Below are 17,433 nucleotides of genomic sequence, written 5' to 3' on the forward strand. Positions count from 1 at the left end.
GAACTGAACCGAAGACAGACACTTAACTGAGCTACCCTGGTGCCCCATTTTCCTGAAAAGTTTCATTTAGATTCATGGCATGTTCTGAAATGCTAACAATAGATTTTTTTTTTTAATTCATTTTTATAAAATCTGAGCTGGCTGGGAGCATCAGGGAACAGCAGCAGCTCAGGGAGGGATGGTATTATCTGCTGGTCCTAGCTTCCCCACATCAGGGAGTAGGTGGTTTCATGGCAACAGTTGCAACTCCTCTTAGCTCCTAATGGATGCTCATGGCTCAAGCAGGGGAGGGGGTGGACACAGGAAATGCTAATTCCATCTTGGTAGAATGAAGTTTCTTGGATTTGTTTTGAAAATTATGGTGGGCTAAATTAAATTCTCCTGAGAAATTCTTTTTATTTTTTTTAACCTCCTGAGAAATTTTTTAGTTTTATTTATTTTAGTTTTTGAAATTCTTTAGTTTTAAAACCCCTTTGGAAGTAATATTAGTGCTTTTAGGCAGTTAATTAATTTTCTCACCAGAAATTATTACAAGAATACTTCGTTTGTTCCTGACAGTGAGGATATATTTGTGTTTTACATTTCTTTGATATACATACAAATTACATATAGACTTTGTCTCTGTTTTCAAAGGTCCGGTCTTTGTGGGCTTCAGTGAATGAAACACTAATATATTTGGAAAAAGAAAAAGAAGTTGTTAATGCAGTCCTTAGTCTTGTTAACCAATATACTTTAGATGGAACTAATGTTGCTATCAACATTCCAAGGCTCTTACTTGACAAAATTGAGAAACAGAGGTGTCAGGTAAGCATCTGATATTAAGTAAACTGTTGAAAGAACTCTCTTCGTGAATTATTATATATAATAATAATAATAATAATGCCTATTTAATATACAGTTAATGTGTATGTGATATATAAATAATGTATATTCTTTTTCTTACAATGTCTTCAGAATTTATCTTTGTGAATAAATCTAGTAAAACATTCTTTTGTTAACCATGTATATATTCACATATGTTAGCTTTTATTAATTGTTCATTCCTTTTGTGTGCTGCATACATCATGCAGTGTAGAGAAATGGAGGAGGTTACTTAGTAGAAAGATAATATGGTACTAGTTCTTTATAAATTCTGAAGGAGAGCAGCAGTGATCTAGTTGGCTGAATGTCTTTTTTTTTTTTTTTTTTTTTTTTTTGCTGAATGTCTTTTTAAAATGTCTGTATCCTATGGTTTCTCTTTCATTTTAATGCTGTTAAGTATTTTAGTCTTTTCTTTCCTTAGCTTTTGTGACCTCAGTGTCTTTACTCTAGTTTTTTAGACTGCTATTGTCAGTTTTTTTTTTTTTTAAACATTTATTTTATTTATTTATTTATTTATGATAGTCACAGAGAGAGAGAGAGAGAGGCAGAGACATGGCAGAGGGAGAAGCAGAGGGAGAAGCAGGCTCCATGCACCGGGAGCCTGATGTGGGATTCGATCCCGGGTCTCCAGGATCGCGCCCTGGGCCAAAGGCAGGCGCCAAACCGCTGCGCCACCCAGGGATCCCCTATTGTCAGTTTTTTTTTGTTTTTTTTTTTTTAAATTTATGATAGTCACAGAGAGAGAGAGAGAGAGAGAGAGAGAGGCAGAGACACAGGCAGAGGGAGAAGCAGGCTCCATACAGGAAGCCTGATGTGGGACTCGATCCCGGGTCTCCAGGATCACACCCCAGGCTGCAGGCGGTGCTAAACCCCTGTGTCACCGGGGCTGCCCGATTGGCAACTAATTCAAATGATTTTAAAGTACTTGAATTGTGCAGGTCAAATTAACGTGTGTAAGTTTGGATTCATCAGTTTGCAACTTCTTTAAAACATGAATTCAGGATCTTTCACTAAACCTGCTCTTTCTCCTCAGTCTTTATTTTGCTTCTCATTTATTTGCTTTCCTTTTATTCTAGTTTGCAATTTTTTTGCATAACATAAAAATGTAGCACAGCCTGATAATTCTTTCACAGTAGTTTTCTTTGGACCAAAATTATTTACTTGATTTCATTTTTGGGTAGACTTTTGGCTTTTTATTTTATTTTATTTTTATTTTTTTAAGATTTTAATTATTTATTCATGAGAGACACAGAGAGAGAGAGGCAGAGACACAGGCAGAGGGAGAAGCAGGCTCCATGCATGGAGCCTGGTATGGGACTTGATCCTGGGTCTCCAGGATCAGGCCCTGGGCTGAAGGTGGTGCTAAACCGCTGAGCCACCCGGGCTGCCCAACTTTTGGCTTTTTCACTCTTCTTTAAGGTAACTTTTTATATAATAGTAAAAAAAAAACACCTATTTATGTAATAGTTTATCTTAACCACTTTTTTCCCCCTTTGAATCCTTAGTTGCACATAGGAAGTGTTTATGAGGCTGGAGAATTGAACCTCTTAACAGTTATTCGGTTATTAAATGAAGCCTTAAAAGTAGTGAAATATGAACGTTGTCAGGCTGACCCAGCAAAACTGAAAATAGACCTTCATTTCCTTGAAAAAGAGACCAAACTTCAGAGAGAAAGATTATCAGATCTGAAGCATATAAGGTACTGTGAAAAGATCTTTTGTTACATTATTGGGGAGGAGTAGGTGGTTTTGATAATTTCTCAGCACAGCTCATATATTTGATAACTCTTTAGCTTTAGCAAACAAATGTGAACATTTCATTAGAACTCAAAAACTTTGTCATTGACTCCCAGAGAGACACATGAAGAAACTACAATTAATGTAGTTTTCTTTTTTGACTAGAATAAATTATTTACGATGAGTGATAATTCTTTGGGAAATAATTTTAACTTTTCTCAAGCTTTTATGGAATCTACTTAATAAAACTAAGCCTTATTTGTTATTTATTTAGTTTTTAAAATATTTTATTTATTTCGGAGAGAGAGCACACACAGCATGAGCAAAGGGAGGGGCAGACGAGCAACAGACGCTCCACTGAGCAGGGAGCCTGATGTGGGGCTTGATCCCAGGATCCCAGAATCCCTGGGATCATGACCTTAGCCAAAGGCAGATGTCTGACTGACTGAGCCAACCAGGCACCCCAACCTTATTTGTTATTTGATGGAGTAACTGGAAGCTATGGGCTGCCTTTAGGAGTGGACAGAGTAGGAGTAGAATTTGGACTCTAGTTTAGAACTAGGAAAAAGTAATAGTTTAAAGATAAATGGAATAATAGATGCATGACTGCATTCTGGTCCTAAAAGGAAAAAAGTACTTTAGGTTCTGAATGTTCATTCACTGTGAGAGTTTATTCGGTATATATGTGCTATATTGGTTGAACTTCCAGTTACATTTTTTTCCTTTTCTCTACAAACTGTTGTATTCTTAAGTTTTACTCAGTACTCATTTTATATATTCATATTTTGAGTGAAGTTCTTTTTTTTTATGCTATCATAGGTGTAAAATAAAAGAAGATCTCACCAATATAAAACATTCTGTTGTTGAAAAACAAGGAGAATGGTTTAAAAAGTGGAAAGAATTTCTTAGTCTGTCTCCTTTCAGTCTAATTAAAGGTTGCACTCCAGTAAGTAATGTTGACTTGCCTTTTGAAGAGTAGTTTAATATAAGGCAGTCTTTTGATTTATCATGTTATGAATGATCTAGGAATGCTATGCATGTGTAAGTTGTCATCTTTGCATCTGAGTCTAAAGTTTAAATGTTTTGGTTTCTGTAAGTTTTCTAAATACATATAGAGTATTCATCAGGCTGCTTTGTATTTGTAGTTAATATTTTTAGATTCAGAGGATTGTATTAAGAAAATGAGAAATTTCTTTTGCTGTTAGGTAGTATGTTTGAGACACAGTTGGAGGACAGAGTAGTCCCCTTGTTCTAGTATTGTAATCCTTGGTTTAAAATAGTTATAGGATAATTTATATGCTTGGTAATTCTATCTTCATGGGGTAGGGAATCATCCATTCATAGATTAACTTAGTAGTGTTATTGTGGTAAAGAAGTAAATGTGTATATTTCAAAATGATAAATTCTGTGTTTTAAGGCTGTGGATCTTTTACCACCAATGTCTCCTCTTTCATTTGATCCCGCCTCAGAAGAAGTGTATGCAAGGAGTATTCTTTTGCAGTATCCTGCTTCACTTCCAGGTTGGTTATTTATTTTTCTCTCTTTTCTTTTTTTTTTTTTTTTTTAAGATTTTATTTATTTATTCATGAGAGACACAGAGAGAGGCAGAGACACAGGCAGAGGGCGAAGCAGGCTCATTGCAGGGAGCCCGATGTGGGACTCAATCCCAGGACTCCAGGATCATGCCCTGGGCCGAAGGCAGACGCTCAACTGCTGAGCCACCCAGGCTGCCCTATTTTTCTCTCTTAAACTTTCTCTCATCAGTATTTCTCCCTATGATAGCAGTTTCTTTACATTTCTTGTTTTTTTTCCCCCATTTTTTACTGTGATGAAATTGCACATAGCATTTTAGTCATCGAAGTGTACAACTCAGTAGCATTTGGTAAATTCACAAAATTGTGCATTCGTCACTGCTTTTCAGCTCTAGAATATTTTTATTATCTCAAAAGGAAATCCTAGGGTGGCTCAGTTGATTAAGCATTTGACTTTTATTTTTGGCTTAGGTTATGATATCTGGTTCCTGCATCTGTGTCCAGCCTTGGACTCCACACTCAGCACAGAGTTAGTTTGTTCTCCTTCCCCTTTTGCCCCCCTCCCCCACACTCTCTTGCTGGATATTTCATATAAATGGAGTCTTATGAGACTTTTTTTTTTTTTTAATATGAGGGTTTTTGTGTCTGGTTTCTTTCACTTGCAGAATTTTTCACTTTGCATAATATTTTCAAGGTTCATCCAAGTTGTAGCATGTACTTCATTACTTTTTATGATTACATTCTATTGTATGCCTAAACCATATTTTGTTTATCCATTCATCCACTGAGGGACATTTGGGTTGTTTCCACCATTTCACTATTAAGAGTAATGCTGCTATAAACATTTGTTTACAAGTTTTTGTACAGAAGTCCACAACTGTTTAACATGAAAGTACAGTACAATAATTACCTGAATACCACCTGTTTTAACATTAACATCTACATTGCTTTATATGTGTATGCATGTATTTTTGCTAAACCAAGTTAATACTAGACATAGTAACATGTCATTCTTTCAGCATGCATTCCCATAAAAATACTTTTCCTATATAACTACCATAGTAATGCCACATTTAAAAAATTAATAATACTATAATGTCTCATTCAGTTTCCTTAACTACTATGCCACTATCACACCTGAAAAATTAATTTCTCTACGATATCTGATAATCCATCTAGTATTCAGTTTCCTTAGTTGCAGTATTCGTGTATAAGAAATTGTTATTAATTTCAGTAAATGTTAGATAAGAGGAGGAATAAATGCGTTAAAAAAACCTATGAATTATGTAGTGAGACTGGAGCAGGTGATAGATGTAGGCCACAGTGGAGTTCATGGCTGCCAACAGTCATGGCAGTCATTAGCACAGGACTTAGGAAGAAAAGGGTGAACACAACAGGAATGAATGATTGATTTGGGAGTCAGGTGTACATGGGGAAGACACTAGTTAGGAAAGGTCATAGATTAGAGAGCAAGGCTCATTATAGGCACTAGCAAAAGAGTAGACACAGAAAAGACTGCATGGTTTGAATGACAGAGAGCTTCAGATAGAGCATTATTTAGGATGATAGAATGACTCTTAGGGCTCTTGGCATATTTGATTGGCATATGTTTTCACTTCAACTTGGAAAGGGTCGTTGGCATCTAGAAAGACTTAGTTTAGGCCCTGTGAAACCTTGAAATCTGTCTGCATGTCCGTTCGGTGATTTCTATCTGCCTTGAAAATGAGGACATATTTGTAAGTAGGAAGTAGGAAGTTCACATTTTAGAAGTGTTTGATAGGTTCTTTGAGGTAATGCTCTCCTTCATATGTTGTAGAATTTGTACTCTTTGAGATTCCTTTTTTTTCCCTAAAGAGGTTAGAGAGAGCCTTGATGCTAGCTGTGGAATGTTAACATTATTTTATGCTTTTTTGTAGTAAAACAACTTTTTTTCCTCCCTACACTTTATATATTACATCTTACTTGAAGAAATTTTCTTTTAAATTGTTTTCTTTTTTTTTCTCTTACATTTTATCTGTTTATTCGTGAGACACACACACACACACACACACACACACACACACACACACACACACACAGGCACAGACACAGGCAGAGGGAGAAGCAGGCTCCATACAGGGAGCCTGATGTGGAACTTGATCTCAGGTCGTCAGGATCATGTCCTGGGCTGAAGGTGGCACTAAACTGCTGAGCCATCCAGACTGCCCTCTTTTAAATTGTTTTTTAAAAAATATTGCAGCATATTGAAAAGTACAGGGAATAGTAATATAAATAACCTCTTCATTAAACACTCTTGTCAAGGCTTTGCAATAATTTAGATTTTTAAAAAATATTTATTAGAGAAAGAGGGAGCATGTGCAGAGTAAGGGGCAGAGGAAGAGACTCAGGCTGACTCTGGGCTGAATGTGGAAACTGTCATGGGGCTCAATCTTAGGACGCTGAGATACTGACCTGAGCCGAAGTCAGATGCTTAATTGACTGAGCCTACCCAGGTGTCCCACAATATTTAGATATATATTTTTTAAGTATATATGTCATTAATCCTTGGGGATCTACCTTTCCTTGACTCCATTCTTTCTGCAATTGCAAATGTAACCACTATTCTGAATCTTGTTTCAGCTAGTATATGTTTATAAAAATAATTCTAGGGACGCTTGGGTGGCTCAGAGGTTGAGTGTCTGCCTTCGGCTCAGGTTGTGGTCCCGGGATCTGGGATCAAGTCCCGCATCAGGCTCCCTGAGAGGAGTCCGCTTCTTTCTCTCTCTCAGGCTGTGTCTCTCATGAATAAGTAAATAAATCTTAAAAAAAAAAAATTTCTAGTACATGTGTATGGATCTAACTGTGTATAAGAGTGTTCTGGCATACGAATAGATTTCTCTTCTTATACTTCAAAATGTCCTGTATAAATGTTTATATTTTGAACTAGGATCTAAGGAGGGTTCATTCATTGCATTTGGTTGTTTTTTCTTCTTACTTTTATTCTAGAATAATGCCTCTGTCCCCCTTTCTATTATTTTATTTTTTAAAGATTTTATTTATTTATTCATGAGAGGCACAGAGAAAGAGGCAGAGACACAGGCAGAGGGAGAAGCAGGCTCCCCATAGGGAGACCGATATGGGACTCAATCCCTGGACTTATCATGCCCCAAGCAGAAGGCAGATGCTCAACTGCTGAGCCACCCAGGTGTTCCCCCTTTTTAAATGACATTGTTAGAAATTGTTTTTAACAGTCATTGTGTGTTTAGATTTACCAACACATTTACAGATTTTCTTTTTTTTTATTTTAATTTTTATTTATTTATGATAGTCACACAGAGAGAGAGAGAGAGAGAGGCAGAGACACAGGCAGAGGTAGAAGCAGGCTCCATGCACCGGGAGCCTGACGTGGGATTCGATCCCGGGTCTCCAGGATCATGCCCTGGGCCAAAGGCAGGCGCCAAACCGCTGCGCCACCCAGGGATCCCCCATTTACAGATTTTCTTGTCAAGATTACTACTTTTATTCTCCTTTTCAGAAGTATATTCTTTAATTCTTTTTGTCATGGACACTGGATAGTAAAATCTCTTAGTTTTTCTGTGAAAATGAGTTTAGTTTCACTAGTTTGTGAATGATAGTTTGAATATAGGATTCTAGATCAATGCTCAGTTTTCTTCTGGCTTTGATGATATAATCTCATTGTTTTCTGCCTTCTATTTCTGAAATTTCTGTTGTCAGCCTAATGGTCATTCATTTGTAGGTAATTTTTAGTCTCTGGTTGCTTTTAAGACTTGTATTTATTTAGTTTTGTATTATGCAGGTTCATTTAGATGTGTCTAAATGTGGGTTTATTTTTATTTAACTTTTGGGCCTGTGTGTGCTTATTTAACGTGAAGGCTCACATTTTCTGTTTTGGAAACTTACTAATATCTCTTCTAACACTGTCTCAGTCATTCCTTTTTTTTTTTTTTTTAAAGTATTTTGTTTATTTGAGAGAGTTCATGAGTAGGGGGAGCAGCAAAGGGAGAGGGAGAAGCAGACACCCCGCTGAGCAGGGAGCCCAATGTGGGGCTTGATCCCAGGGTTCTGGGATCATGACCTGAGCTAAAAGCAGACTCCTAGCTGACTGTACCACCCAGGTGTGCAGGTCTCAGTCATTCTTCTGATGCTTTCCTTTTAGAGCTCCTGTTGTTGGGACTTGTAATTCTGTCCTCTATATCTCTTAAACTTTTCATTTGTATTTATAATGTTTTTGTAGCTCTAGGCTTATGGTTCACTGGTTACCTCTTTAGTTGTATTTAATCTCTTTTTTTGACATGTCCAATTAATCTTTAGCTTTTTCGTGGATGTGTTTTTCATTTTTTTTTTCTTTTGCTTCTCTTTTCAAAAATTGCCTGTTCTTGTTCCTGGTATCTACCATCTTCTTTCATTATAGCTCCTGTTGTTTCTTTGCCAAATATTTTAAACATACAGATTTGATCGTATTCAATTTTTAAAATATCCCTGTGTTTCAGATACTTCTGGTTCTGTGTGTTTTGCGTGGTCATTTTTTATCTTTTTTTTTTTTTTTTAAGATTTTATTTCTTTATTCATGAGAGACACAGAGAGAGAGGCAGACACATAGGCAGAGAGAGAAGTAGGCTCCCTTTGGGGAACTGGACCTTGGGGTCACTCCCTGAGCCAAAGGCAGACACTCAACTGCTGAGCCACATAGGTGTCCTTGCCTGTTCATTTTTTTTTTTTTTAATTTTTATTTATTTATGATAGTCACACAGAGAGAGAGAGAGAGAGAGGCAGAGACACAGGCAGAGGGAGAAGCAGGCTCCATGCACCGGGAGCCCGATGTGGGATTCGATCCCCGGTCTCCAGGATCGCGCCCTGGGCCAAAGGCAGGCGCCAAACCACTGCGCCACCCAGGGATCCCTTGCCTGTTCATTTTCATAGTTGTTTGTTTCCTATTAAAATATTTGATTGTGAGGGTGCCTGACTGGCTCTTTTGGAAGAGTATGTGACTCATAATCTCGGAATTGTGAGTTCAAGTCCCATGCTGATTGTAGAGATTATTTAATAATAAAATCTTAAAGGGGTACTTGGGTGGCTCAGTCAGTTGTCTGCCTTTGGCTCATGTCCTGATCAAGCCCTGCACTGGGTTCCCTGCTCAACAAGGAGCCTGCTTCTCTTTCTCTGCTGCTCCTCATGCTTGTGTTCTTTCTCTTTCGGTCAAACAAACAAACAAACTTAAAAAAAAAAAAGACAGAATCTTAAAAAAAAAATTGTTTTTGATTGTGACTTCCGTGGACCCACCTCTGAGGGCATCACATGGGCCCTGGGTTGTAGAATGGTCTCTACATGGTGGCCTAGGGTTCCAGGTATTTCCCTTGCACTAGGCAGTTAATATTTTTGGTTTGGGGTTCCCACAAGTAGCCGATATAATACTGAATTTCATACTTCCCTTTCAGTAGGCTAGGTAGGCTTAAAATTTCTTTTCTCTCCACCTTTAAAAAATTCTTTTTTAAATTTTTTAAACCCAAGACTCCAGGTAGACAGCAGACTTCCTTGTTACTTTCCTGGTCCAGTTGTCCAAATATTTATAATATCTTCAGGGGCTGAGTAGCCTTTGCAATGTCCTGGTCTTAGGGCAGTTTCTCAGATCTTAGTCTGAGTGGACCAAGATTTTATTCTTAGGCAGTAAATTCCTATTGTTCAGCCCCAGGAACCCACCATTTAGCCTTTGTGTCTTGATTTGAGCTTAAATGCTTTCTGTCTTTAGTCCTGTCATGTAATGATTTTTATCTGTTCTTCTGGGCATTCCTTTCTCTTAAATTTTATTTTGTAGTTCTAGTGTATTATGGTAAGAGTCATTGTCTGCTACAGCTTTGTTTGCTTTGTTCTAGTGAGTTATTTTGTCTTTACCTCCTTATTACCTTGTTGTGTCTGTCCCCTCTGTTCTCACATCTTAAGTGCTATAGTTTGATTTTCTGTTTCTTGCCTTTAATTGTATTCTAACTAGGTACTTTGCCTCTATAGTTTACCTATTCCATGTTGCAGATGATTATCAGTGATCCTTCTGTAATGCAAATACAAAAATCTGATCCTTTTTATCTCCTGGTGTAATACACATCAGTGACTTCCTGTCACCTTTAGGGGAAAAAAAAGCTTCAGATGACTTTCACTAAGCAACTTTTACCTTAAAAACATTCTTACATACTGGAACACATGTACATCATCGTCTCTACCAATTACCACCAGTTTTTATGGTTGTGCCTAATTATTTTAGTTTATTATTGCCTATTCTTTTTTTTTATATACTTTTTTCCCTATTCGTTTTTTGATAAAATTTTTGTACTTATGCTCATTTTTAGAATGTTTTATGAATACCAGTAATTCCATTATCATTAGTAAGTGCAAAAGCATAGAGTACTGAAAATGTTTATAATATAGCATACTGTAATGATGGATTAAAAGGAAAAGTTCACATAATATACACATTGGTTTCCAGTAACGCTTTGGACATATGTATAAATTGGAGAAAGTCCTTTAGAAGCTAACATGTTGAGAGAAAAGTTCCTGGAATATCCAGTCCTCTGTAATGGAGCCATGACTTTCTTCACCAATCTTGTTTCCTGCCATGCTTCCACTCAATACACACTATGCTCTAGCATACTGAATTTGTTCCCTGTTCTCTCAGTACCTTTAGTCCTCTTCACATTTCCATCTGGACCAGGTACCTTTTTCCCTCCTTGGATTCTGTGCATATTTCTCTAATAACTATAGCAACATGCCATAAGTCTCTACTCATCAATAGTCTCTTCTCTAGACTGACTCCTTGAAGCCAACATCTCCACCTTTTCTTTTTTTTTCTCATTGTTACTATAGCAGTGGCATATAATTATTGATGCACTGAGGAATAAATACGTATATTGACTGATGTCATAGATGCTGGGCTGAAATATGCTAAATACATAATTTTTGACCTTGCTGATTTATGTAGTAATTGCATGGTGTGTGTACGAAAACTAGAAGCACAGCTAATATTATGCTGGAGAACTATGTACTGTTACCTTTTTGGAAATTTGGTTTAGTATAAATCTATCATTTAAAGAAATTTTTAAAAACATTTTATTTATTCATGAGAGACACACACACACACACACACACACAGAGAGAGAGAGAGAGAGAGAGAGAGGCAGAGACCTAGGCAGAGGGAGGAGAAGCAGGCTCCATGCAGGGAGCCCGATGTGGGACTCGATCCCGGGGCTCCGGGATTATGCCCTGAGCCAAAGGTAGATGCTCAATGACTGAGCTACCCAGGCATCCCAAATTTTTTAAAATTTAAATTCTATTGGGTTACATATAGTGTATTATTAGTTTTAGGGGTAGAATTTAGTGATTCATCAGTTGCATATAACACCCAGTGCTCATTACATCAAGTGCCCTCCTTTAATGCCCATCACCTAGTTACCCCATTCCCTGCCTACCTCCCATCCAGCAACCCCCAGTTTCCTGTAGTTAAATAGTCTCTTATGGTTTGCCTCCTTCTGTTTTTATTTTATTTTTCCTTTTCTTCCCCTATGTTCATCTGTTTTGTTTCTTAAATTCCACCTATGAGTGAAATCATATGGTATTTGTCTTTGATTGACTTATTTCACTTAGCATAATACCCTCTAGTTCCATCCATGTTGTTGCAAATGGCAAGATTTCATTATTTTGATGGCTGAATAATACTCTATTGAATATATATACCACATCTTCTTTATCCATTTATCTGTTGATGGACATCTGGGCTCTTTCCATAATTTGGCAATTGTGGACATTATTGCTATAAAATTGGGGTGCATGTGCCCCATCAACTCACTGTATCCTTTGGATAAATACCTAGTAGTGCAATTTCTGGGTCATAGGGTAGCTCTGTTTTTAATTTTTTTTAAAAAAGATTTTATTTATTTATTCATGAGAGACAGAGAGAGAGAGGCAGAGACATAGGCAGACAGAGAAGCAGGCTCCATGCAGGGAGCCCAAAACGGGACTTGATCCCGGGTCTCCAGGATCACACTCCGGGCTGCAGGTGGCGCTAAACCTCTGTGCCACCGGGGCTTGCCCTGTTTTTAATTTTTTGAGGAATCTCCATATTGTTTTCCAGAGTAGCTGTACCAGCTTGCATTCTCACAAACAGTATGAGAGGGTTCCCCTTTTTCTGCGTCCTCACCAACATCTGTTGTTTCCTGACTTGTAATTTTAGCTGTTCTGACTGGTGTGAGGTGGTATAATTGTGGATTTGATTCGTATTTCCCTGATGCCAAGTGATGTGGAGCATTTTTTTTCATGTGTTTGTCAGCCATTTGTATATTTTCTTTGGAGAAATGTCTGTTCATGTCTTCTGCCCGTTTCTTGACTGGGCTTTTTGTTTTTTTGGATGTTGTTTGATAAGTTCTTTATAGATTTTGGATACTAGCCCTTTCTCTGATATGTCGTTTGCGAATATCTTCTCCCATTCCATAAGTTACCTTTTAGTTTTTTTTTAAAAATTTAATTTAATTTTTTAAAAATTATTTATTCATGAGAGATACAGAGAAAGAGGCAGAGACACAGGCAGAGGGAGAAGCAGGCTCTGTGTAGGGAGCCCAACGAGGGACTCTAGGGCCATGCTCTGGGCTGAAGGGAGGCACTAAACTGCTGAGCCATCCAGGGTTCCCTTAGGTTTTTTTTTTTTTTTTTTTTTTTTTTTTTTTTTTTTAAGATTTGTTTATTTACTTACTTGATTAAAAAAAAAGATTTATTATTTATTTGACAGAGTGCACAAGCAGAGAGAGCAGTAGAGGGAAAGGGAGAAGCAGGCTCCCCACAGAGCAGGGAGCCTGATGCAGTGCTCTATCTTAGGACCCTGGGATCATGACCTGAGCCAAAGCCAGACACTTAACTGACTGAACCACCCAGGCATCCCTATTTATTTGAGAGAGAGAATGAGCAGAGGAGAGAGAACATGAGCAGGGGGAGGGGCAGAGGAAGAGGGAGAAGCTGACTCCCTGCAGTGCAGGGAGCCTGATGCAGGGCTCCATCCTTTAACTCCAGGATCATGAGCTGAGCCATACGTGGCTGTACCTGCCTTTTAGTTTGTTGATTGTTTGCTTTGCTGTGCAAAACCTTTTTACCTTGATGAAGTTCCAATAGTTCAGTTTTGCCTTTGTTTCCCTTACTTTGGGAGATGTGTCTAGCAAGAAGTTGTTGCGGGCAAGGTCGAAGAGGTTGCTGCCTATGTTCTCTGGGATTTTGATGGATTCCTGTCTCACATTTAGGTCTTTCATCCATTTTGAATTTACTTTTTTGTATGGCATAAGAAAGTGGTCTAGTTTCATTCTTCAGCCTGTGGCTGGCCAATTTTCCCAACACCCATTTGTTGAAGAGACTTTTTTTCTGTTGGATATTCTTTCCTGCTTTGTTTTTTTTTTTTTTTTTTTAAGATTTTATTTATTTATTCATAAGGACACACACACACACACACACACACACAGAGAGAGAGAGACAGACAGAGAAGCAGGCTCCATGCTGGGAGCCCGATGCGGGACTTGATCCCGAGTCTCCAGGATCAGGCCCTGGGCTGAAGGCGGCACTAAACTGCTGAGCCATCAGGGCTGCCCATCTTTCCTGCTTTGTTGAGATGAATTGACCATAGAGTTGAGGGTCCTTTTCTGGGTTCTTTGTTCTGTTCCATTGATCCATGTGTCTGTTTTTGTGCCAGTAACATACTGTCTTGATGATCACAGCTTTGTAATACAGCTGGAAGTCCGGAATTGTGATGCCTCCAGCTTTGATTTTCTTTTTCAACATTCTTCTAGCTATTTGGGATCTTTTCTGGTTCCATACAAATTTTAGAATTGTTTGTTCCAGCTCTGTAACTTATCACTCTTTATATAAGAGCTTATTACTAGATATTCTCTATTTGTCCTGTTTATACACCTAATTGAATAATTGTCTTTTCCTGTTAGCATTCATATTGGTCTGAATTTTCTGTTTTCTTCCTTTTAGAAATTTTTCTAGAATTTCAAGAGATCACTGGATATTAGAATATGCAAACATAATTAAAGAGTAATTATTGTTTATGTTCCTTTAGATACACCTAAGCAACATAACCAAGAAAATGATTGCAGGAGAGCCAGTGATATACCGGAAACTGTACATGGTCTAGCCAACAGGTAAAACAAAGGGAATTTTCATACTGATTTTTTCCCCTCCTTCATTAATTTAGTTTCATCTTTACCTAATTCCAAGCTTCCCTACAATGAGGTTGTCTGTAATTTTTTTATAACCAGAGAAAATTTTCCCACTGTAGATCCACATTTTCAGGAAAGATATACTATATATATATTTTTTAAAGAAGTTTTAAATTTTTATTTATTTATGATAGTCACAGAGAGAGAGAGAGAGAGAGAGGCAGAGACATAGGCAGAGGGAGAAGCAGGCTCCATGCACCGGGAGCCCGATGTGGGATTTGATCCCGGGTCTCCAGGATCGCGCCCTGGACCAAAGGCAGGCGCCAAACCGCTGCGCCACCCAGGGATCCCGATATACTACATTTTTGATACATAGGCATTTTCCCCCCTTCTTTTGTGTATTTAAATGTTGGGATTCATAGAGGATTATCTAATATTTGAAGATAAAAAGCATGTTTGGAAATTACCTAATGTAGGCTTGGGAATTTTTGCCTTTTTGTGTCTGTGAACTTCTTTGAAACTGCTTGTGCCTGTTGTCTAAATCCAAGAGTTTAAGAGCTTTTGCGATCATCTACTCTCCTAGTTTTCAGACTGTTCTGCAGCACCCCCTGATACTGTGGATGAATCTGTTTTAGCCTGTTGCTACCTCTAGCCTTTTTCCACTTCAACCTGACCAGCTAGTTCTTTTATCTGTGATATATGTTGGGGATTTTGTATGCCATTTGATAAAAAGAGTTCCATGCTTTAAAAAAGAAAAAAGAGAAGACTTCTGATTTAATCTAATCCCCCAATTTTTAACATATGAGAAAACCAAACCTTAGTTTACTATGATATCCTTCAGGAGTGTTCTTATTTTCTTTATTGTCTGTTTTCTTTATTATCATTTTTTGGCTCTTAGAACAGATGGTTTATTTTGTAAACAGAAATCTCTAGGGGATCCTTGGGTAGCTCAGCAGTTTAGCGCCTGCCTTTGGCCCAGAGCATGGTCCTGGAGTCCAGGGATCGAGTCCTGCGTCGGGCTACCTGCATGGAGCCTGCTTCTCTCTCTCTGCCTGTGTGTCTGCCTCTCTCTCTGTCTTTCATGAATAAATAATTAAAATCTTTAAAAACAAAACAAAACAAAACAAGAAACCCCCCCAAATCTCTAAATGTATGTAATCTATTTGGGGAATATATATATTCTTTCTTGAAACTAAGTATTATTAAGTAGCAATCAAGTACAGACATACTGAACAAGGTGTTTTATTGGTTTTTGTTTTTTGACTACTCTGACCTAAATAAGGGTCTTTCAGTCCAACTTCTCCATGTAATTCAGGCACAGATATGGAAATAAATTACTTAAGTAATTCTTTTTTTTTTTTTTAAGATTTTATTTATTCATGAGAGACCCACAGAGAGAGGCAGAGACATAGGCAGAGGCAGAAGCAGGCTCCCTGTGGGGAGCCTGATGTGGGACTCGATCCTAGGGCCCCGGGATCACGACCTGAGCCATAGCAGATGCTCAACCACTGAGCAACCTAGGTGTTCCTACTTGTGGAAGATTTATATTTTTATTCTTAGATCTGGATGTTATGTTGATTTTTGGAGTCCCTAAAGAAAAATAGTAAAATCTATTGTGAAAACTTGACATTGAAGAGATAGTGAAGTTACTGGGTTTCACTGTTTATCCTATTATTACTGTTCTTAAAGCATGTTCATTAAAGGGTATTAGTTGATGCTTCCCAACTTCAGTTGTGTTTTTGGTTTGTCTTTCCTTGAGAAAGCAAATGAAATATTTGATTAAGGTCTCTTGCTGGACTAAAGATTGATGGAGGTAGTAGCTTGATTCATAGATCATAGATCAGATTTTATTTATGAACTTCATTGAGCTTGAAGATTTTTGAAGTAAAATTCTATACTAAGATACACGATCAGAATTCTTTTTTTTTTTTTTTTTTTTTTAAGATTTTATTTATCCATGAGAGACACACAGAGAGAGAGAGGGAGAGAGGCAGAGACACAGGCAGAGGGAGAAGCAGGCTCCATGCAGGGAGCCCGACGTGGGATGTGGGACTGGATCCCAGGTCTCCAGGATCACGCCCTGGGCTGAAGGCGGCGCTAAGCCACTTAGCCACCCGGGCTGCCCGATGCTATCGGAATTCTACCAGTTTCAGATACTTAGCCCCTAAGAATTTAGCTCAGGTGGAATTTTCTTAGTATAGGAAAACGAGGTTGTATTAATTATAATTTGATTTCCAGATTTATACTTCTAAGCTTTTAGATCTTTTAATTATTTTCTGATACTTTAATTGTAGGTTTGGGATTTTGAAGAGGGACAGTTTAGCGGAAGGCTTTTGGTGGTGAGGGATAAATAAATGCTCATGGGATATGAATTATTATTGCTGCTTGATATCAAAACAGAAGAAAGGTGAAGAATTGAGTCATGTGGAAATAAGGTTTTTTCCTCAGAATTCTTTACTGTAAAGATATTTTGTAATAAAATGTTTCATTAGTAATGTGTAATATAGACTATACTGAAAATAATACCTCTTTTTTTTAACATGTAGTTCAGCTGTTATTTGTAATGGTATCTTATATCAGTATCAGTGTAGTTAATTTGGAAATTCATATGTGGATATGATCAGGACCACTGTTCACTTAAGAAACATAGAAATAATGTGGTTTTTACAGTGTGTTATTAGCCCTTTCATATGCACTTGTCACTCATAGGTACCAAAATAGAAGTAGTCTTCTTTAGTCTCATGGCAGTTTTTTTTTTTTTTTTTTAAGATTTTATTTATTTATTCATGAGAGATGCAGAGAGAGAGGGAGAGAGGGGCAGAAACACAGGCAGAGGGAGGAGCAGGCTCCACGCAGGGAGCCCAATGTGGGACTCGATCCTGGGACTCCAGGATCACACTCGGCCAAAGGCAGGTGCTAAACCGCTGAGCCACCCAGGGATCCCCCTCATGGCAGTTTTTGATCAGAGTGAGCTGATGGAGGCTTCACCGTACTTTAAACGAGAATTCAGTGATTGGTGATGCCTTTGCTGTGCACTGTGGGCACTACCCTTTGCAGTGGTTTCTGGCAGGGAGGATTCCCTGATATTTGTAGTGTGGGCGATGCAGTTCTAGACCTTTA

The 17,433-nt window shown here is 37.9% G+C and overlaps 1 protein-coding gene and 1 pseudogene across 1 annotated transcript in view; one reads left to right on the forward strand and one right to left on the reverse strand.

Moving 5' to 3' along the window:
- LOC112921923 (large ribosomal subunit protein uL30-like) overlaps nucleotides 1-17,433 on the reverse strand; it is a 215,474-nt pseudogene that overhangs the window by 97,116 nt on the left and 100,925 nt on the right.
- HAUS6 (HAUS augmin like complex subunit 6) overlaps nucleotides 1-17,433 on the forward strand; it is a 45,171-nt gene that overhangs the window by 15,395 nt on the left and 12,343 nt on the right. Inside the window, exons 8-12 of the mRNA XM_026001448.2 lie at nucleotides 634-804; nucleotides 2,367-2,560; nucleotides 3,417-3,543; nucleotides 4,015-4,117; nucleotides 14,214-14,295. Of these exons, the coding sequence (XP_025857233.2) occupies nucleotides 634-804; nucleotides 2,367-2,560; nucleotides 3,417-3,543; nucleotides 4,015-4,117; nucleotides 14,214-14,295 (677 nt within the window). The remainder of the gene's footprint in view (nucleotides 1-633; nucleotides 805-2,366; nucleotides 2,561-3,416; nucleotides 3,544-4,014; nucleotides 4,118-14,213; nucleotides 14,296-17,433) is intronic.

This window comes from Vulpes vulpes, chromosome 12, assembly GCF_048418805.1.
Source record: "Vulpes vulpes isolate BD-2025 chromosome 12, VulVul3, whole genome shotgun sequence".
NCBI lineage: Eukaryota > Metazoa > Chordata > Mammalia > Carnivora > Canidae > Vulpes > Vulpes vulpes.